General features: G+C 40.7%; 3 protein-coding genes and 1 long non-coding RNA gene across 12 annotated transcripts in view; 2 read left to right on the top strand and 2 right to left on the bottom strand.

Annotated features, from left to right (window-relative positions):
* The window catches only part of HLCS (holocarboxylase synthetase), a 181695-nt gene extending 180873 nt beyond the window's left edge, over window positions 1-822 (bottom strand). Inside the window, exon 1 of one of the 2 annotated variants that reach the window (XM_061627679.1) lies at window positions 334-822. In XM_061627679.1, the coding sequence (XP_061483663.1) occupies window positions 334-600 (267 nt within the window). In that variant the 5' untranslated portion in view covers window positions 601-822. Of the gene's footprint in view, window positions 1-284 lie in introns of both variants that reach the window. The other variant, XM_061627680.1, reaches the window with a different exon arrangement.
* On the top strand, window positions 365-10899 carry LOC133385176 (uncharacterized). 2 transcript variants are annotated; one of them, XR_009762803.1, is made up of 4 exons: window positions 365-1464; window positions 8213-8295; window positions 9639-9712; window positions 10128-10899. It is a non-coding gene; the product is annotated as an uncharacterized LOC133385176 (long non-coding RNA). The 2 variants fall into 2 exon arrangements; XR_009762802.1 differs by having other exon boundaries at window positions 375-1144.
* On the bottom strand, window positions 2595-19365 carry PIGP (phosphatidylinositol glycan anchor biosynthesis class P). 7 transcript variants are annotated; one of them, XM_061627685.1, is made up of 7 exons: window positions 19266-19363; window positions 17519-17719; window positions 16424-16490; window positions 14202-14302; window positions 12643-12715; window positions 11008-11126; window positions 2596-8549 (listed from the first exon to the last, which is right to left on the bottom strand). In XM_061627685.1, exons 4-7 carry the CDS (start codon window positions 14281-14283, stop codon window positions 8392-8394), a joined length of 432 nt encoding a protein of 143 aa, XP_061483669.1. In that variant the 5' UTR covers window positions 14284-14302; window positions 16424-16490; window positions 17519-17719; window positions 19266-19363; the 3' UTR covers window positions 2596-8391. The 7 variants fall into 7 exon arrangements, with proteins under 7 accessions (XP_061483676.1, XP_061483674.1, XP_061483669.1 ...); XM_061627688.1 differs by having other exon boundaries at window positions 17523-17719; XM_061627687.1 differs by lacking the exon at window positions 19266-19363 and adding an exon at window positions 18917-18970.
* Window positions 19314-21390, top strand: part of TTC3 (tetratricopeptide repeat domain 3) — a 111398-nt gene continuing 109321 nt past the window's right edge. Inside the window, exon 1 of the mRNA XM_061627678.1 lies at window positions 19314-19514. The gene's annotated coding sequence lies outside the window, so the exon portion shown is untranslated. The remainder of the gene's footprint in view (window positions 19515-21390) is intronic.

Raw genomic sequence — 21390 nt, 5'->3', positions numbered from 1 at the left:
TTCTGCCTACCATCCAGCTGTAGAAGGCAGGCACCCACACAGCATAAAAAAGTACCCACCCACCAACTGAACACCATGCTTGTGTGAGATATAACCGACCCATCCCCATTCTATATGTTAGGGGTGGGGTACTAGTGCCCTCCAGATACTATTGGATTCCAATTCCCATCTGACCACTGATCATGGCTGATAGAGTTGGGAGTCCAACACATCTGGAAACACCACAGGTCTTCCCCACCCATTTTATAGACATACACAAACATGGGGGGGCGCGCGCTTCCTACATGTTTCAATGTACAGCGGGCCGAGTCTCCGCCCCCTTTCACATCACACCTGGGTCTCGTCAGCGAAGAAAACCTTGTTCCCCACCCTCAGACAGATTCTCTCCTCGGAGAGGCGCGGGGGCCCGTTCTTGAGAAGCGGAACGTGGGGAGGTTGCCGGTGTTGCAGCGTTGAGCGAGAGCACCCGGCGCCGGAGGAGGCGCAGGAGAAGGTGAAGGAACTGGTTCTGTACAACCTGTGCACGGTGCGGCGGATGAGCCCTGCCGAATAGGCCCGCCAGCGCGCCCACAAGTACAAGTAGCAGAGCGTAATCAGCATGACGCGCGCCGCGGGCGACACGCCGGGGGAAGGAGGTTATTCAACGGCCACCTCGCCAGCCCCCATCCCAGCTCAGCAATTGCAGAAGGGTGCGAAAAGTGGCGGTGGAGCCGCTGCCGCCGCTTCCGGATTGGCTGTCCCGGTCCTCCTCGCGCTCAGAGAAAGGGACCGTTGATTGGTCGAGCGTCTCTCCCTCCCATCCCCGGCTCTTGGTTCTGGACAGGAGCAGGCGCAAACGAGACGGAAGCGCCACGGGTTTGCGAGCGAGCGCCTGTAGTTTCTTGCCTGCCTCCTACTGCTGTGCCCGAGTTCAGACCGAGATAAGAGCCCCCAAGATTAGCTTTGGAGGGAAAGATGGTTTTTTGAAAAGAATGTTTCTGAGCAAAAAGCTTTCCAATTATCATTCCGTATTTCTTATTCCTGTATCTGCATCTAGAGCTACTCTCTGCTCAGCAGTTGCTTTCTTTTCCTCTCTGTGGCGCGCACGCATCCATGTTATCCGCGATGGCGTCTCGGATCACAGCAATAGCCCGACCGTGCAAAGGTAGGCGTACGTTAGTGGCTTCTAAGCGTGCCTACCTGCATCGGATCGGGCTGTAAAGCAGACAATCCATGGTTGCACATACTTGTTCTGACGCCAGCAGATGCGACCAGGGTTTTATAGTAAAAAGGGGTCGAGTGTGACCAGCGTCGTGTGCCCCCGTTTTCAGAAGAGAGAGATGGAAAGAGACACTGGAACCTGTAAGGTGGAAATTTTCCAGAACGGAATCCTGATGTATAAAATCAACAGACACAGTTCCCTGTTGTGGGATACTGTTCCTTGCCCTGTGACGATGAACTGAACTTCTTGAAAGGTTACAACTTGTAAGCATACGTAGTTGGAGGAAATAAGTTCCACTGAAATAAATGAAACTTGGCTGTTAGGGGTGCCAAACAATTACATCATGCAGAGCAAGTTTTCTTGTGTCAAACTGATCCGAACAGATGCATTGCAGCAAAAATAAGGGAGGGTTATCTGATTGCTGAATCGTCACGGGAGGCAATTGCTCCCTTAATATGGGAAACCGAGTGGAATATGTTAAGAGACATTCAGGATCATTTTTGAAATTAGAATCTTGCTCTTATTCCCATCTAGAAACCGTTTTCGTGTTTGTCTTGTGAAAAGTAACACTGTAAAGATGCACAATGAAGTGCACATTTGTATTTGCCAAAAATGCATCTTGGATAACTTTAAAAAGATTGTAGAAAACAATTATCTGAATGCATATAATGAACCCCTCTCACAACACTGGGACGTCCAGGGTTAGAGGTAGAATGCTCTTGATCATCAATATTGGGGGAAAACCACAGGGGAGGATTATTATCTTGTTGCTTTGCTTGTAGATTCCAGAATTTACCTTTGGTCCAGTGTTCACTTGCCTCCTGCTTCAGTGCCATCCCTATTTCTAATGTTAAGACAAATATAGGTCCCTGGTTGCATTTTGTTGTTCCTCATTGGATAGGAAAGCTGTCAAAACTGGATTTCTCAAGCTTATTTTAAGCATGGGGAGAGATGGCATCAGTTCCTGACTTCTGATTAGAAACCTCTGCCTTAAGAGAAACTGCACCACTTTCTGTAAATCAAAGTATTTAAAGTAAGGGAAACCACAAGCACTGAACTGTTCTAGTCATTCATTGGCGATTACTCATGGCTGAGTAAGATTGTCTTCCAGGGTAAGGTCTTTAACAGTGGGTCCATAAGTGACTGTGGAGGCCAATTCTGGATCCACACAGCCTCCCACAGTGAGGACATAGGTTTCCAGATGGAAGATGGTCACGATGAGGATTTGCTTGATGTGCCTTCCGCTTAGCTCTTTTGTCCCTTTCACCCCGTACTCGTGGTTCTTCAAAGTCCATAGCACCTTTGATAATGGCCAACCTCCAGTTGGGATGCTTATAGGCCAAGGCTTCCCAGTTCTCGATGCTCATATTACATTTTTTTTTTATTAGCTTTGAGAACATCTTTAAACCTCTTTTGGTGTCCACCGATATTCTGTTTTCCATCCTTAAGTTGGGAGTAAAGTAGCTGCTTTGGAAGATGGTGATCAGGCATTCGAATAACATGGCCAGTCCAGCGAAGTTGATGTTGGAGAATCATTGTTTCAACACACTGGTGGTCTTTGCTTCTTCCAATACGCTAACATTAGTCCACCTATCTTCCCAAGTAATTTGCAGAATTTTCTGGAGGCAGGGAGCAAAACCACCTCTGTATATGGCGTTTATTGATCTGACTAAGGCCTTTGATACTGTAAATCAAACTGCTCTCTGGACCATCCTTCTGAAAATTGGATTACCTGTAAATTTGTGAATATTTTGTGACTCCTCCATGACAACGACAATTTTGGATAACAATGGCTCTCAAAATGATCCATTCAAAGTGGGAGCAGGTGTCAAACAGGGATGCATCATTGCTCCGACTTTATTTGCTATTTTCATTGCCACGATGCTACACCTTGTTGAGGGGAAACTTCCCACTGGTGTGGAAATCACATATCGAACAGATGGAAAGCTTTTTAATCTCAGTAGGCTAAAAGCAAAAACTAAGGTAATCATAACCTCCATCATAGAACTTCAATATGCCAATGATAACGTAGTCTCCGCACATTCAGAGGAAGATCTTCAAACTATCCTAAATGTCTTTGCAGAAGCATATGAAAAAACCCAAAGTGCTTCATCAGCAAGTGCAAACCAATCCCTCTGTAGCACCATCAATCCAGCTTAATGGTGCCATGCTGGAGAATGTCAATCACTTTTCTTATCTTGGCAGCCATCTCTCTGTTCTGCTAGTAACTTACTGTTTATCACACTGCCTTTATATTTATACAAGCTCTTAGGTGGCAACCCAACTAAGCTTTAAACAAGCAAGATAGATTAGCTTGGAAATTATCTATCTACAACCACTGATAGTATTATACTGCTGCGAGCAATGACTACATCTGTAGACATACACACAATTGCTTATAGTTAATAAGTTGACTTAACTTATTCCCTGGTAAAAGTCCTGTGTGCACTTATTTGAGAGAGAGTCCCACTGTATTCACTGGAACATATTTCCAAGTAAACATGCATAGGTTGGAATGCATGTTTACTTGGAAATACTATATCATCAAGTTGGACACAGCCAACTCTTCAACCCTCTTAGTTTTTACTCTGTAAATACACCATACAGTTGCTATATCTTGGTTTTTTAAAAAATCCTTGTATATACATTTTTGCAATATTTACTTTTTCTTGTTTTCAAATGAATTGCGGGGCTGGCAGAATAATCAAAATTCAAAGCTGAGACAGGTTTTGACGTTTGTCAGTTTTGTATCTCATCAGATATATCCTTCATTAATTGTACGTGGTCTTTATAATTTCATATGATAGAACCCCCTATATACCTCACATCTTCTTTGACATAAGAGTTGCCTGTAACAGTGCCTGTTTAATTTTATTTAACTCCAACAACTCAAATTTTTCATAATTAAAACACAAGATTGTGCCATAAAGTCAGTTCCTTTGTGTGTTTCTGCTAGGTCAAATTCGAAATGAGCACATCATGGGCAAGTAAGTTCATTTTAATGGAGTTTGCCATTAACAATAGCATCCAAGGTATAACAATAATTACACAGTGATAAGGCTAAGGATTCTTTACAGAAGGCAAAGACCTGGAGTAGCAGAAGACATCCCTGCCTTCTTTCCCTCAGCAAGGTAATGGGAGAAAATCCAATCCGTTAGTCCACCCTAGAGTTTAGGAAATAGTATACATTAACAGTGCAGTCCTATACAGTTAAGCCTCAGTGAATTTTGGTTGGGCTTACTTCCAAGTGTGTACAGGATTGCAGCCTTAGTCTATCACATGCTTAAGGTCGTGGTGTTCGTCTTTGATAAACAGGCATTCAAATAAATATTGCTTGATGGGTAATGTTTATATCTGTACAGATCAAATTTGATACTATTCTCTTTGGGATAAAGGCAGATTGGCCCTTAGGTCCTTACTCACTTACAATTTGATTCACTCTGTAAGACATCTTGGTTGAGCACTTTAATTGGTATTGTGCAAGGAATGTATGAACCTGTTCCTTTTGTATTCATACCTACTTAACAGGAAAAATCTATAAAAACTTTTTTTGGGGGGTGGGGACTCTTTGTTTCCTTCAACTAAACCAGGGGTCACCAACCTTTGTAGACCAGCTGACATATTTTGAATTTTGAGAAAGTGCTGTGGGTATCAGTTGCAAAATGGCTGCCATGGTGATGTGCCATAATCCAACATGGCTGCTGTGGGGATATAGCATCAAGCAACCTCATTCTTACCATGGAAAGTTAGCTATGTCCTGCTGGTTCTGATTGGGGAGATCACACAAGATTGATTTTGTACATGTATGTACACACACACAATTCTGATGCTGTCTAATAATGGGGAGCATTACTAAGTACCAGAAAAAAATATACAAGGTGGCCACACCATGCTCTCTTGCACATACACACATAGACCTCAGGCACACATGAATCTCTCACACACAAGCTCACATATACACATATGGCTTTTGCAGGCACTATGGTGCCCATGAGCCCTGGATTAGCAACCCCTGAACTAGACTTTATTTGCCTAAATAATTACACATGATGGGGATTAAGATATTTGGCCAGTTCTTCAGTTCAAACCACATTTAATTTATCCGACTCTGCAGGTGATGAAGAAAGAAATGACAGTTTATAATGACGTTTATAATATTTATAAACTGCTAACTCATAATAAATATCAAGGCTGCGTACAATAAAATCATTAAAACATGGTAAAATTATAAAACCATTAAAGGTTTTGGTGTATTTTAACTGGCATTTCAACAGGAAAGGCACTGTTAACCTATCTTGTCATACAATCAAATATATTGTAATTGAAGTTTTTTCATAACTGAGATATAGAGTTTAACAATCTATGCCTTGGGACTACTGTCACAGTATTTTTATCTTGACGTAACAACTCTTCTCTCCATGGATAGTATACAGTTTGGTATTTCAACAGTATACAATTCCTAGCTATTTTTGAATAATCATAACTCAGTGTTTTTCTGTTGAAGTAGGAACACCTCACAGATAACTCTGCTTTTATTTACGTAAAGTGAAATCTTTGATAGGAATTGTTGGTTTTATTTTAGTATTTCTCAACCTCTGGTTTGTCCTGTCAGTATATTTACAAATCAAAGGTTGGTGTAAATGTGTGTGGTTTTGTAAACTTAATTGATCATGTTAATTAGGCCCCAAGATGGCAAATTTTACATAAGCTTTCTGGGTACATTTTTTTCTCTCTAGACGGATAAGGGTAGTCCCATGTTTATCTGCTGGACATAGTGAATTCCACATTGGTTGAAATCCTGCATAAAGTGAAGATCCAACAATAAAATGTTGCTTCATATCCCCAGACCCTAACACATTGGCTGCCTGAACACTACCGAGCCCAATTCAAATTGCTGGTTTTGACCTGTAAGCTCTTTATGGCTCAGGAGCCCAAAATCTTCTGGAACACCTCTCCTGCTATGAACATACCCAGACCCTTAGATCTTCTGAGGCCCTTCTCTGGATCCCTCCTTTAAGGAGGCTTGGAGGGTGCTGACAAGGGAAAGGGCATTTTCAGTTGTGGCTCCCCATTTGTGGAAAGGTCTCTCCAGTGCCTGCATGACATATTTTCCATACCAGGTATAAACTTACCATTTTCCCTCAGGCTTGTGATGGACTATATGATGCTGTACTGCCAAAGCTTTCTGTTGCAGTTATTGAGGGTTGCCTTGTGTATTTTTTTATGAATTGCATGCATTTTTATTAATGTGTTTTTACTTAAAGTAAAGAGCTTATGTTCTTAAATTATGTTGTACGTTGCTTGGAGACCTTTTTGTGTAACAAACAACTAACAAGTTGAAATAATAATGGGTATTCCTGTTCAGTACAGCCGAGTAGTGAACTGATAGAGGACTTACACTGTTTTCCTTTCCGTCTCCTGCAACTATGCTATGTAGTGCTAAAGGGCTCAGGATCTGGTCTGGCTGTTCTATAATGCCATATACAAACGTGTGTGTGTGTGTGTGTGTGTGTGTGTGTGTGTGTGTGTGTGTGTGTGTGTGTGTGTGTGTGTGTGTGTGTGTGTGTGTGTGTGTGTGTGTGTGTGTGTGTGTGTGTGTGTGTGTGTGTGTGTGTGGAGTACAACATGGAGAAGAAAATTTAACATCATGGTGCATATCCTCTCCACCACCTTAAAACTCATCTCCAGAATTTTTTTGTTAGGGGCTCAACCAGGTTGATTCCCTTTCTTTGGAATTTGGATTGGTGGTATTGTTCTACATGTTTTTTCACTGGAAGTGCACCCAAATCATTGCAACATACCAACATTACTTATTTTATTATTTAATTTGTATCCTGCCCTTCCTCCCAGCAGGAGCCCAGGGCAGCAAACAAAAGCAGTAAAAACACTTTAAAACAGCATAAAAACAGACCTTAAAATACATTAAAACAAAACAACTTTAAAAACATTCTTTAAAAAAGCTTTAAAACTTATGAACTCCAAAACTTGGATTAAATAGATCCCTAACTATAAAACCAGTAAACATGTTGAAGTTTACAAATAAGAATTAAATGTACTGTAGTGGAAGAGTTGCATAGTTTTAATGTGTCCTGTGGCAGCAAATAAGCACGCTTATTTGGAAAGAAATCACAGTTTAAAGCAGTGGCAATTGAGGCAAGGGCATTTTGGACAAAATGTATGCTTAAATGGAATTATTTTGCAATTTTGGTTCCAGAATGAAATAGTGGATCATGTAGATTTCCACTGTTTGTTAGAAAAAATTAGAAGGCAAAGGGATCAAGGATCTTTGCTGTGAAATGTGGTTTACATTTTGAGTGCTACTTTGGCGTAAGTACTGCAAATCTGACAAATAAGGTTAGTACTCTCCAAATATTTTTTTTTGCACATCACTATCAACTTGGGTAGCTGTGGGTTAACTTAAATGTGACATAGGAAATCCGAGCAGGATCTCATGCAGTTTTCCCCCTTAAACACCCCTAAGTAGCTCTTTAGTTGGGAGACTGCCTGATGTTTTCTATAGTATACAGGTGTTTCACAAAGGTTTCAAGGGTCTAGGTTACAGGGAGGTATCTGTAAGAACTGAGAAATGGGGGAGCATGCCGAGAATCAGAGCATGAGCACTACCAATGTCTGCAGATTTTGCTTTCAAGTAAAGTGACAACTGTTTTGCATTCCTGGTTCACTACTTTGATTGAAGCACAGGGGTGACTTTAAAAAAAAGGTATGATGTGTCTGTGTTGGAAAAAAAGGTTTGATGTGTCTGCGTCTGGAATTGCTTTTTAATATGTTTTTAAACCTTTTTAAAAATATGTTTTAACCTTTTTTTAAAATGTCTTCAAAGCTTTTTAAAGATGTTGTGTTTTAATGTATTTTAAAGTCTGTTTTTATGATGTTTTAAAGTGTTTTTAGTGCTTTTGTTTGCCGCTCTGGGCTCCTGGCTGGGAAGAAGGGTGGGATATTAATCAATCAATAAGTATGGAAAAACCCAGAAAGGCATATCTTCTGTTACAGTAAAAATTATGCTCCCAGTGGGCAATATATGGCTGAGGATGAATGGCACTTCACTTGTGGGTAGGATCTCTGAAAGATGCACTGTAAGTATTGCAACTTTATTTTAGAGTCACTGTTACATAATCTCACTGAAGTCAAGCATTTTATTACTTCATTGTCAACTTTTTCAACACAAGAATTTAGAACTCTTTCCCACATGAATGAGTTTTTAAAAAATACTTATCTTCTGTGTCAGTCAAGAAAAACATTTTGTTTACTTCACTGATAGGAATATCTCTTAATGCAGGGATAGCATTTTCTTGTTGTTTCTTCTGTTTTTGGTTTTTTGCGTAGTGGTCTGTAGAAAATGCAAGGAAAAATAAAATAAGATCTTCCTTTTGGATTACTTAAAAGAATACTTTTTTCATGAGAAAGTAATTTTTCAGCAAGATACATTAATGTTTCCACTAATAAGCCACCATACCGACTCCAAATCCCCCAAACCCTTGCAATCCACTATACAAAGATCAGCAAAGTACAGATAACTTTGCCATGCAAATCCCAGAAAATAAGGACTGATCTATAAATTCAAAAAAATCAAGTGGCATAATCCTTCTGGAATTGTACTACTTCAAAATGCAAGCTGGGAAATTGTTTAATATTTTACTTCCACTCAGTCTAGCCTAAGATGCTGGTTTCTACAAGGAAGAACTTCTTTTAAAGCATTCAACACTTGTCCCTGTATGAACTCATTTGCCATTTAAACACTATTCTAAATCCCACCCCCAAACCTTTGGGAGGTTATCAATGATAAGAGGCAGTGTTGACTCAGTAGTTGCTGTGTGGAATGACCTCTCTTGTGCCCAACTGCCATCAGTCCCAACCAGCAGAGCCTATGGTCAGGGATGATGGGAGTTATAGGTTAGCAACATCCAGAAGGCCACAATTTCTATGTGCCTGCTCTAGAGGCTTGCCAATATCCCCCTGGCCTTTAGATGTCTCTGTTTCAGAAGGCCTTTGGTTAGATTGAGGAAAGCAATATAATTAAGTCATAGTCAAAGTTTTGCCTCCAGGCTCCACTATCTGAGGTAAGGTGGATGATAACCAGCAACAAATCTTTATTGCTTTATTGTGGAATTCCTACCCCACAGACATCAACTAGAACCACACTAACTCTTTTGGTACTAGGGGACTGCTTTTATTTTCTAAGGCCTTTAATATGTATATTTTCTTAACATGTTATTTTATTTATGTGTTTTTGTAAACCAACCTGGATCCTCTGCTGAAGGGTGGTATATATATATATTTTAAAGTTCTTTGGATTTTGCTGTTTTATGTTTGAACATCAAGTTTGTTTTATTGTATGAAATTGTTATAAAACTGAATTGCAGAAAGGCAAGACATAAAATGTTTAATACAGAAATAATTCCCCACTTGCATTTTCAAGGAGACCCAGGAGGCCTGTAGCATCCAATTTTCTTCACTCTATAGATCAACTCTAAGATGGACAAAGTAAGAAAGGTATTATATGATATATCATAATCTACTAGTGGAACACAGGAGCTTTGAGTTAATTCAGTGGAAAGCCTGTTATCTATGTGTCAAGCAGCATATGTTGATGGATGCAGTTTGTTATAAATGGCAACTGACTAGAACCATGCCTATGATGAAGCTTAGTACATGCATGTATGGACCAGATGCAGGAAGAGATTTTTTAAACCGATAAAAATATAAGTATAGATCTTATAAAAAGCTGACTATTAGATTGCCTGAAGAGGGGTACAAGTAATTTCAGCTATCTTCATGCTTTTATATACTCGTTTTCACATCCATTGTAGAGCAATACCAGAATGCATGGTTCTGTTTGTCATCTCCTTTTCATGGTTCAAAATTCTTTTCTTTTTTTAATGTTCTGCTTTTCCTTGATATTTTGCAGGTACATGTTTTCATGCTGCCACTTGAAAATGGTAGTGTGAGGGCAGGAGAAGGCCTGGTCAACATACAGTGCTCACCCACCCCATCACTCATAAGTCATGGCTTTAGTCATTTGTCAGCCAGCTGGTGCGTTTGGCCTGGCCAGCAGGATCAGATCAGCAGGAATCATCTCCTTCCCTGCCATTCCAAAAAGAGTTTCCCCCCTGAAGACACATGACACGACTGACTGAAACAACACTGGGCCCAACAGCCTAGCAAAATATATTCATAAAGATGTCTTGGAAAGACACTACGTTCATAAAAAATTTTTGTTCAGGAGTCAATTTGTTTCTGGATTGTCTAGAACTGGTACACAAATACTGTGAAGTGTTTCCTAACTATCTGTGTTTATTTTTGCAAGGTCCTGTTTACATGACACAGACACATGTTCTGCCTGCAACTTTCCCTGGCCTCCCATGTGAACAGAAGGAGCTGGGCTATTCTTCTGTTAATTACTACAGTAGAGCCCCGCTTATATGGTGGGTTCCGTTCCAGACCCCCGCCGTAAAGCGGAAAACGCCATAAAGCGGAACCCCATTGACTTTAATGGGCCGCGTCACGCAAAAACAGCGCAAAACGTCGCAAAAGGGGGGAAAAACCCTTTAAAATTGAAAATGAAAGGCGCCGCATTAGCGGAACGCCGTAATGCAGGGCCCTACTGTATACATAAGAGATGTACCATGAATGGTGCAATAATGAGAAATCAAAACACTGCATAATTCATTGAGATTAGTTTTTTAGGGGTGTAGGAATGTTTGTTCTACAATAGAAAATAAATATTGTGAGTGGGTTAAAAATCATATTAGGAGTGTATTATATGCAGTCCTTGTGAACATCCTTACCTGTAATAGTATGTGTGGAACTCAGTGGGGCAGTACTGATCATGTTAACACCAAACAGAAGTACACAGCCTATTCCCACACTAACTAAAAGGTATACAGGCAAAGCGACAGCCCAGAACCTGTGAAATGAGGGTAAAAACAGTTACCTTAAGTGGTGGTGTGTGTGTGCATGTGTGTGTGTTATACATACACACAGCAAATATTTCAAGTACTACATAAAGCAAGACCCCATCTCAAAGATGACCACAATAGCACTGAAAAAATGGTACAGAAAGGAGCAACCAAAATGTTAAGGGGGCTGGAGCAACTTCCCTGTGAGGAAAGGCTAAACTGTTTGGGGCCTTTTAATTTAGGAAATGAATCAAAGGGGGCAGAGCACAAGATAGACATTTTTAAAATTAGGAAGGGCGGTATCACTGGACTTAATTCTATTAATTCTAATGGGTCTACTCTGAGTATGGCTTAGTTGGATATCACCCAAACAGCATAGCAAGAGTTCATGGAAAGGTTTTCTGTGTCTCAACAAACTGATTGGCAATAGGTTCAGAATGGACAAAAGGAAATACTGTTCTACACAATGAATGGTTAATTATGGAATTCAACATAGGATGAGGTGATGGCTGCTCAATCAGAAGAGCTTTGTATTTTTTAAAAGAAAAGTTAAGACAAATTCATGAAGGGTAAGTCTGTCTATAGCTATTCCTCTTGATAGTTACAAGGAATGTCAATTTAAAAAACACTGCTTCTGCACATCAGGTGCTGGGACATTCTGTTGTAGTGGAGAGGGGCAGCTGCTGCCTTCATGGTCTGTTACAGTAGGCTTCCTAGAAGCCTCTGACTGGCAATAGATGTCCACGGAGGGGGGGAGCAAGGGAAGTTACCCCCTTTGCAGCTTTCATTTTTTTAAAAAAGAGTGTTTCTAGAATTTGTAGAACCTGAGGTATGAGGCAGAACATACAGAAATTATTCTAATTGTGTGCGTGTGAGAAACTAGTCTTGTCTCCATCCCTTGGACTTTTATTTTGCCCTCCAGTGGAAAAACTCATGTGGATACCACATTGGCCTTGGAATTGTGGGAATGCAACTCAAACTGGATTGGGGTTTACCTGTTGCAAGTGAGATAGAGAGGGGACCTCCAGCTTACTAGGCTGCCCTTGTCCTTCGTTCTGATAAATCTTCCTTCCTGTAAACTGATATCTCTTAGGGATGCTGATCACACTTTCCAGCCACTCCCTTCCCCTCCCTGATCTCTTGAGGAGAGAAGACATGAGATCAAGACCATGCTTGGTCTTTGCACCCCCAACATAGCTAGTTAGTCGGAAGTAGAAACTCTTTACTACTATGTATTTCTTTAAATAAACAAGCTTTTATTATTTTACCAGAGCCTAATGCCTCACTGCAGAGTAAAAGTCTACTCCTACAGGTAAAAACACCAACTTGCTCACACTTCTGCTGTGCTGCTCCTCCTCTTCTAACAGTTGTAAACAGGATGCTGGACAACATGGATTGTGCCTGATCCAACAGGGCTCTTTTTATGCAAGGCTAAGTTATAAAAGGAGGATAGTGACTCTCTGCCTAACTAAGTTAGTTTTATCAGCATGAAAGACATTTAGCAGGAGAATGATTCAAACCTACTTTTGAGGCCAGTATGTCAACCCCACTGAGAACAGCCAGGATTCAGGTATGTAGGCCCACACAAGGTACAGCACTGCAGGAAACAAGGAGGAAGAAAAGTTGCGTATAATGGCAAAAATGACACAATGTCCTACACCAAAGGAGCCAAGCTTGTATCTCACCTAGCTATTAGAAGGACTGTTCATTCTAATTATAAGAGATTCTATATCTGATCTGGGCCCAGGCACTACTTGGATAAATGCTGCAGGCAGGCACTAGCAGCAAAGTCATTCCAAGCAACTAGACCCCATACAAAATCAAAAGTTGAATTCAGTACATAATTTGGCAATGGCCATTCTAAGAAAAAAAAAGCTATTTCTTAAAGGTAGATATTCACCAAACTTGATGAATTGTGTTAACAAAAGTGATATGAGAGGCCAAATGAATTTAATTTAAAATATGATTTGAACAAGCCAATAAGGCTTGTTATGCAGGCATGGTATTAGAAAGTCAGTCTGAAAGCCCTGAAACAATCAGATTAATGAATTTGTACAATTACTTGGATGTCAATACCAATGATACTCACTCCAAGTAAAAACATACAGTATTAGGTTATTGTGCACAGAAAGGGAAAATCTATCAGACGCTTGTCACTTAACTTCTAGCAGCAGAGGGTATTCAAATAGTAGAATGTCAAGACAAGCCTGAAGGATTCCACTTTCTAACAATAAAAATGTTGGTCAAATGTTTTCAAATCATGGCAGAGTACAGCACGTAAACCCGAAGATTCAAGAGACAAGCCCTGCCTGCAGGCTTATATGCAACTTGGATCATATACACACCATACATTTAAAGCACTCCTATACCACTTTAAGAACCACAAGGAATCCTGGGAACTGTAGTTTGTTAAGGGTTCTGGGAACTGTGAGGGGTCACTTAACAATTCTCAGCACCCTTACCAAGCTATAGTTCCCAGGATTCCTTGGGGAAAGCCATGGCTCTTAAAATGATATAAAAGTGTGGTGTGGATGTGACCTTTTAAATTCTATGCATGTTTACTTAGAAGTACATCTCCTGGAGATCTATACAGCTCTATGGCTAACTCTAAGCCCTATTTAAATCAATGAGACTTCCTTTTGAGTAGCCACTAGAGGTACAAGCAGCTGTCTCAGGGTCTCAACCCAACAAGCCTAATTGGACATGATGCCCAAACACTTTTGTTTTCAATATTGGCATCCTCACCACCACCACATTTCATTTAAAAGCAGGAGAAGGGAACCTTTGGCCCTCCAGATGTTGCTGAACATCAGTGCTAGCAAGCATGGCATGATGGGAGTTATAGTTCAGCAACATCTGGAGGACCACAGATTCCCCACACCTGAATTAAAGTCTTGGAATTATAAAAAGCTGTTAGTGGTTGATAATAAGAGAGGATTAGTTAATATTGAACAGAAAACAATTAAAATACCCAAGTTGCATAAGCTCTTATGTGCATGGACATCAGGATCTTTGCTGGATTGCATTCACTACAGCAGGAGTATTGAACTTAAGTGGGTTACTGAGTAAACAAATATACTCACTAAAGACAAACTGGGAACCTAAGTAAAGAACAAAGCCATATATAGCTCTTTCTGGCAATGGGGCTGGTGAGTTTTCAACCATGCTGGTGTTTTCTGTTTACCTTTAGAGGGAAAAGGGGAAAAAATACCATTAGTGTTCTGTTGTCTTAGCTTTTGACTGGCAACAAGTTTTACAAGGCACTGCTTTCCAATAAATTTTCTCTCCAACTGAGGAAGCAAGACTGTGGATTACACAGTAGAGCCTATAAGCATACAAGAGATACAAACGAGGGAGAGGATCTCCTTTTAACAGGACAATATTTAGCCTGGCATTTGTTGGATGCAAGATTTTGAGTTGCAAATGACAATTCATTAGATTAGACATATGAAAAGTTAGGTTACTCATAGCTGCATCCAGGGCAATATTGGGTGCAAATTCAACTACTTTAGTCACTTCAGACAGTAATGTGCAATCACAAATCATTTGGCGCTTTCAAACATGTAATACATTGACTAAAAGGGGGTTATCAATGGTTTTAACAGCTTCAGAGGCTCTTATCAATTCATTGCTCTTTGTATTAAAAGGCAACAACTTTCTGAGTTTTCCATGGCCACAAGGGCTAGGTTTTTTTTTGGGGGGGGGGGCAAATATAGGGCAGACCTGCAGTGAGTAAAGATTGCTCATAGTTAGGTAACTGGTTTGCAAAGACTACGTATGAATTGGAGAAAGGCTGTTGCTCAGTGGTAGAACATCTGTTTGTATGAAAAAGGTCACAGGTTCAATCACTAGCACATGCTGGTATACCACAGTGGGGAGGAGAGCCTGGCTTGGGAGTCCAGAGTCTGTGAGTTTTCATGTCTTGTGTCTGAAACCCTGGAGAGCTGCTGCCAGTTAGTGTAGACAATACTGAGCTAGATGGACCAATGGTCTGACTGAGTATAAGGCAGCTCTCTATTTTCCTATAAAGATCGCTACATATACAAAATATTTCTCATCAGTGATGACCAAGGATAATAATTACTTCTCCAACAGGCAGTCGTCACTTTCTAAATGTAGACAATCAAGGGCTCAGACCCTAGTCAGACTCAGACACAGAAGCCTTTCAGTTAATTATGGATATGTAGCAGCTGGTTGCAGCTATTCAAAGATAAAGTGCACTTTACATCTAAAGAGGACGAATCTCTGAGCCCTGGTACAGAAAACAGGTCCTGGAACTCAGTCCTGTGGCAAGTTGTAGTTCAAATTATACTTTAGTGAAGGTTGATTTTAAAGATGCAATTATTTTTGTTGTGAATTGGCCTTGTTCACAAGCAACACTTGTTAAAGTTTTTTTTTTTAAAAAAAGAGAGCTTGTGATTGTTAATATATTCCAAAAATGGGGAGTCAATTGCTTCCTCACCCAGTGCTGCTACTGTGATCAATAGTATTCCGACAGGCTTTTGGACTAGAAGATGTTTAAGATAGGACCTCATAAGGTCTGTTGTATTGTTCTATGGTCCTATTCTTAATGTTTTAAATTGTCTTAGTATCCTAAGTGTATGTTTCATGGTTTTAATGTTACGAATAATTCTATTTTAATTGTATATTTTTGTATGTTTTTTTACTTATGTGTAGTTTTTATTTGTAAGCCACCCTGAGTTCCAGTTTTGGAAAAAGGGCAGGGTAAAATAAGGAGTAATAATAATAATAATATAACCCTTGCAAAAACTGTATTTCTCTAAAAAGAAAACCGATGTTATTATTTCATTTATATCCTCCCTTTCCTCCAAGGAACTCAAGGCAGCATGCATGGGTTCCACCACCCCCCATTCTCACAACAAACCCATAAGGTAGGTTAGGCTGAGAGAGAATGATCACCCCAAGGTCTTAGTGGCTGAGCAGGGACAGGAACACAGGAAGCTGCCTTAAGAGTCAAATTATCAGACCATCTAACTCAGTATCGCCAACAATGCCTTGCAGTGGGTCTCCAGTATTTCAAGCCAGGACTGTTTCCCAGCCATACATAGAGATGCTGTGAATTGAACCTGGAACCTGCTCCAAGCAAAGCAAGCAGAGTTGATAAAAACAAATGTCTTTAAAAATAATAATAATTGCATTTTTAAACTTTATATCACATTTCAAAATTTTCTTAAAACAGTTCAAAAGAGCCTAGATCAAATATATAATCGTGAATTCTAATTATACAACTTCTGATTATATTCTACAAATATGTTAACAGAAGTTTATGGAGATAGGAGATAACCTGATCAGTCCTATTCTGCAGGTGGTGTTCGTGAAGTGCACACTCTCTCTCAAGGTCTTGCCTCTCTCTAAGTGCAAAAATAGAGAAGGTCAGTGAACAGAGAATTTGGGGAGATGGAGTAGATCTGAACAAGGAGAACACTGAAGTGGTAATCCAGCTCTTAACAGCAGTAGCCTCTTCTGCAGGGGTAGAGAGATTTTTTCCCTTTCTTTGGACTAATTCATTCTAAATCGACAAATAAGCTGGGAATTAAAAAAGCAGGAAAACTTGTATTTCTGTTCCAGACAATGAACAAGGAAGACATAGGTGAAGAAGACTGAGTTAACTGTACCATCCAATATTTTAAGTTTCTCATGTTGACTTAGTTGAAATGGCCTAAACTTCATTTTTTAAATAACTTTACATTTATCTAAAAACTGAAATAGTTAACTATTAAAAATCCATGTGCATGTTTGGTTAATGTTGTTTGTCAAAGAAGAAAACTAACTAGAAGAATAAACAATCTTATTAGTACACTTTCAAAGTCTGTTTGGTGATGGTGATTCATGCCAACAATATCATGATTAATTGAACAGTTGGAGCTGGTTCATCTCCTGAATGACTTCACAAGTTCATTCTGCTTTAGTATTAAAATGACCAAATTATCCAATTTTTTTCATGAAAATTAATCTGAAAACAATTCAGAGTAATTGCTAAGTGTGTTCCTACCTTCTAATGAAACCTACATCTCTGAATAAGCATTAAGGTTATATTAAACAATAATACTTCTACTAAAAATGATTAAATAGAATCTTCCCCACAAGTGATTTAAACTGTGACTTAAATAATTAAAACGGAGTCCTTTAGAGAAGCGATTTGAATCATGATTTAAATCAAATCAACCCTGAAAGCACGTGAGGTATGGTCCCTCTCCGATTTGAACCCAAGTCTCCCCAATTCTAGTCCCAACACCCTAATCACTGCATCACACCCCAAACCACGCAAGGTGGGAGTCTCAGGATTGCTTTAAAATACAATAAAAATAGTCTCCCCGTTAAAAATCCCCCCGATTTTATCGATGCCCAAGTTGGATTCGTCCCTCCATTCAAAACACACCTACGCTTGCAAGTTAAAACTGCCCGGCAGACACACGCCCCTTCAACCGACAGCAGATGTATTGCGATCCATTCACTTCCGCGTAGCCACGGCTTGCGGCTTTCCTCCTTTGCAAAGCGTCAAATGAAAACTCACGAAAACCAACCGGAAGTTGGGCAGAGCGCGTGGGTCCATGACTTCGGAAAATAGATGCCCGAACTTCTGCATATAACACCATCATAATCCACATTGGCACTTCTGGTCTACAATTTGAACTACCTTTCCACTCTCACTTCTAATGTATGGTATATAAAGTATATATGCGGGAAGGGTGTGTGTGAATTTAGAGATGCCAAGGGACATTGCGGCACCACTGTGAGCCCACATCACGTCCAATGGTGGTTTTCAATTTTTACCGGAAGTTCACACTGTGCGATGCCGCCCTTTTTTAATATCTCTATGTTTATAATATATAGACTCGCATCCATCCTCTGAAACTGTTGACTATATTGCTGTGGATGTCACCAAGTTGCTTATTTTAGTATCTATCGCTACAGTTGTAAAGGGTCACTCTGCTTACTTTGCATACATTCTAGGTCTAATTGAATTGTAACTTTCTGAACTTTTGGCATTTCGTTTCCCACCCTCATTGCTTACACACATGCAAACACACTGCATCTGATGAAGTCATCTCCAGTCTACAAAAGTTTATACTATAATGAATGTACTCATTTTTAATATGCTACAGGACTGTTGTGCGAGGCACATAAAAATCAAAGGTAGCCGTGTTGGTCCACAAGGGGGGAAAACCCCTTCAAAAACTCAGTTGTAATACCTTTATTGGGATCAACAAAAATGTCACAATAGTGTAGCGAGATAAGAGTGTTCATCTAAGAACTGAGTCTGCAAGCTGACTTTACGTGTACGACATAAGCCTAACTTTTGCACTTTTTTGTTTTTGTTATTTTTCCCTGTTCTCCCCCCTCCCGTGCAACATCTTGCCTGACGAAAAGTTCTGGAGAACTCGGGAACTTGCCACGCTTTTGTAACATTTGGGTTGATCCTAATGAACAAAAGTATATTGCCCAACTGTAGATTTTGTTTGAGTTTGGAGGCCATTTTGTGAGCTGTTAGCCACTCCGCCATAGCCCCTTCTCCCCACACCTATATTACGGAGGTCAGCGACGCCGGCACGGCTGTCTTTAAAACGTTTAAACGCTAAATGTAATAAAATTAAATGAACATTTTGTATACAAAATACTATCTGAGTTCAAAAGAGCAGGAACTCCTAATTTTTCTTGGTCTGGACACACTGCTGTCCAATTACAGCCAAGCTAAAATCCTGAATTGTTTTCAAAGGACAGTTCTCCACTATCTGGAAAGACAAAAATAAATGCTTCAAAAGGAACCAAAACATACGATTACACGAGCTAGTCAGCTCCATGAGATGCACGAAGTATTATCCTAACAGATGGTGGTGGTGGGATTTTGTAAACAGTGAGGTAGAAGAGAAATGAAATGCAAAAAAGGTAGAACTCGCTGTTTACAACCACGCATACACCATAAACCTAAAACTCCCGATGTTTATGTACTTAAAATATCATTTTCTCCATCTCATGAAGTGGACTGTAGTCCACGAAACGGTATGTCAAAATTAAAGTTGCTAGGGTTTTTTTGGCGCAATACGTCTACCCCACTGGAAATTGTGAAAAGGAACCAAGAAATTCCATCAGAAGACAATTGGGCTTGTTCTCACCCTTTTTCCTACCTCTCTAATTGTAAGTCTATGGCGCTGTAATTCCAGACTGTTTATCTCTCTCTATGGCGGAAGAACAGCAAGAAGGAAACTGATTTGTGCGGGAGAGAGAGGGGTGCATGACGTGACATGGCGAGCGGCCAGTGAGCAGACACAGGAAATCAGAGGCGGGGTAGACTGCGGTTCCTGCGACGGTGCCTGATCAGAAGAAGCAAATCAGCGGAGGCGCTGAAGCTGCACAAAGACTCGGCTGTCGGCCCGGTAAGAGGGGGAGGGGAGAGATGTTGCGCGCGGAAGAGTTGATTAGGGCCTTGGTTGGGCATTGACGTGGACCAGCCGCCTTTCCTGCCTGGCCTCTGGACTACGAGCTCTTTGCGTGGTTCACTTTTCTCCCAGGCTGGAGCCCCGCATTCAAACTGTGCGTGAAAAGGCCTTTTATCCGTGTTTATTGTGGCAGAGTCACAGGGAGGAGATAAAAAAAGGCAAACGCACGTTTGAATGCTTGAAGGGAATGAATCTCTTCCTTCCAGTCAGCCATCTGCGCTCTCAAATCTTCCCAGTATTTCTTCCCAGTAGGCCTGCTTGGAGAGACGCGACACGCTTTCTCCTCTGAAGGCACCAAACTCTCTCCAGGCTCCTCTTCGTGCGACTTGGAAGTGGTTTGAGCCATACTGAGTTATGGTCTGATCAAAATTCGCCCCCTGCCAAATTGTTTAATCCACTGCAGATTGAGAAGGGTTAAAAACATACCCACTGGAGTTGAGAATGGCACTTCTTAAAACAGCTGCCTGGCCGTACAGGGTCTGTGACTTCATGATGGATTTGGAGGGATTCTCTGTTAAAATCCCATAGATCTGTGCTTCATATCCATGGTTTTGTGCCATTGTGGTGATTCTTACAATGCGTTCTATGGTCCCAGAACAATGTGTGTATTATGGTTCTGGGGAGACCCTGTTTAAAAATAATAAGAATTCTTACTTAGTATTTATGTCTTTGAGACTGTCATGAACTATGGAGTGATGTATATAGAATTTTTCAGTACTGTCTTCTCCAGTAATGTGGATGTTCTGAAAATTTTTGAATCAGAGCATTGTTTCCAAGTCAGAATGAAGGTAATCAAATCCCAGTTTCTGTAACTCAGTGGTTCCCATCCTTTATGAGTATGGGGTCCCCTTTGTAAGCTCAAAATTTTTTGTGACCACTCCCTCACGCTAATTATCATTTTAGACTGTGTTGATTTAAAAAATGGTGCATGGCAAAATACATCTCCAAATATCCCTTTCCATAAAAACCTCCCTGCACACAGGGAAGTGTTAATTTCTTTTCTTAATGCAAAGGTCCAATCAAATTGGTATCCCCCTCCCACCCCCACAGTCTGTACAGTCCTATCTCCCAATACCAGTGGGTTACAGTGTTAGATTAAGACCCAAGTTCAAATCTCCACCCAGCCAGGAAGCCCACTAGGTGACCTTGGACCAGACACTGTCTCCCAGCCTGACCTTCCTTACAGGGTTGGTGTGTAAGGATAAAATGGAAAGGGGAGGAACCATGTGCACCACTTTGAGCAACTTGGAGGAAAGGTGGGATATAAATGCAATATTAATTAAATAAATACATTTCAGCTGAAGTATGTGGACCCCAGCCTCAGCCAACTGCCAACCTTTTTTAAAATAATAATAATCAAGAAGCGGCAATGTAGTAGTGGTGGGGATGCTAGACTGTGAAGACAAAAGGGTAGATTGATTGAGAAGGCGGGTTAGTGCTTTTGGGCCTTGGGATGATCATCAGAACTGATGATTTGGTTAGCATGCACTTGGGGAATGAGAGTGGAGTAGATCAGCGCATGTGCACACACAAACACACCTGCCCCTCCTGCAAGCATCTGTAGGTGTGCATGCATTTGAGCACGTGGGAGGGGGGAAGCCCTCAACTGCTGCAGCATCTTGGAGAGACAGACTGGGACGGTGGGAGTGTAGATGGAAGGGGGGATGCTGGCACACACACTTAGCCTCAGAGATGCGGGGCAAGCAAGTCCTGAGTTTTCTCACTGCTCCATAGCTCCGTCTGTGCTGAAGGCAAGATCTGGGCGGCCTCGCAAATAAGAATAATTTTTAAAAGGAGGTGGTAGTGAAGCAGG

The sequence above is a fragment of the Rhineura floridana genome, chromosome 5, assembly GCF_030035675.1.
Source record: "Rhineura floridana isolate rRhiFlo1 chromosome 5, rRhiFlo1.hap2, whole genome shotgun sequence".
NCBI lineage: Eukaryota > Metazoa > Chordata > Lepidosauria > Squamata > Rhineuridae > Rhineura > Rhineura floridana.
This window is presented reverse-complemented; position numbering and strand designations above follow the sequence as displayed.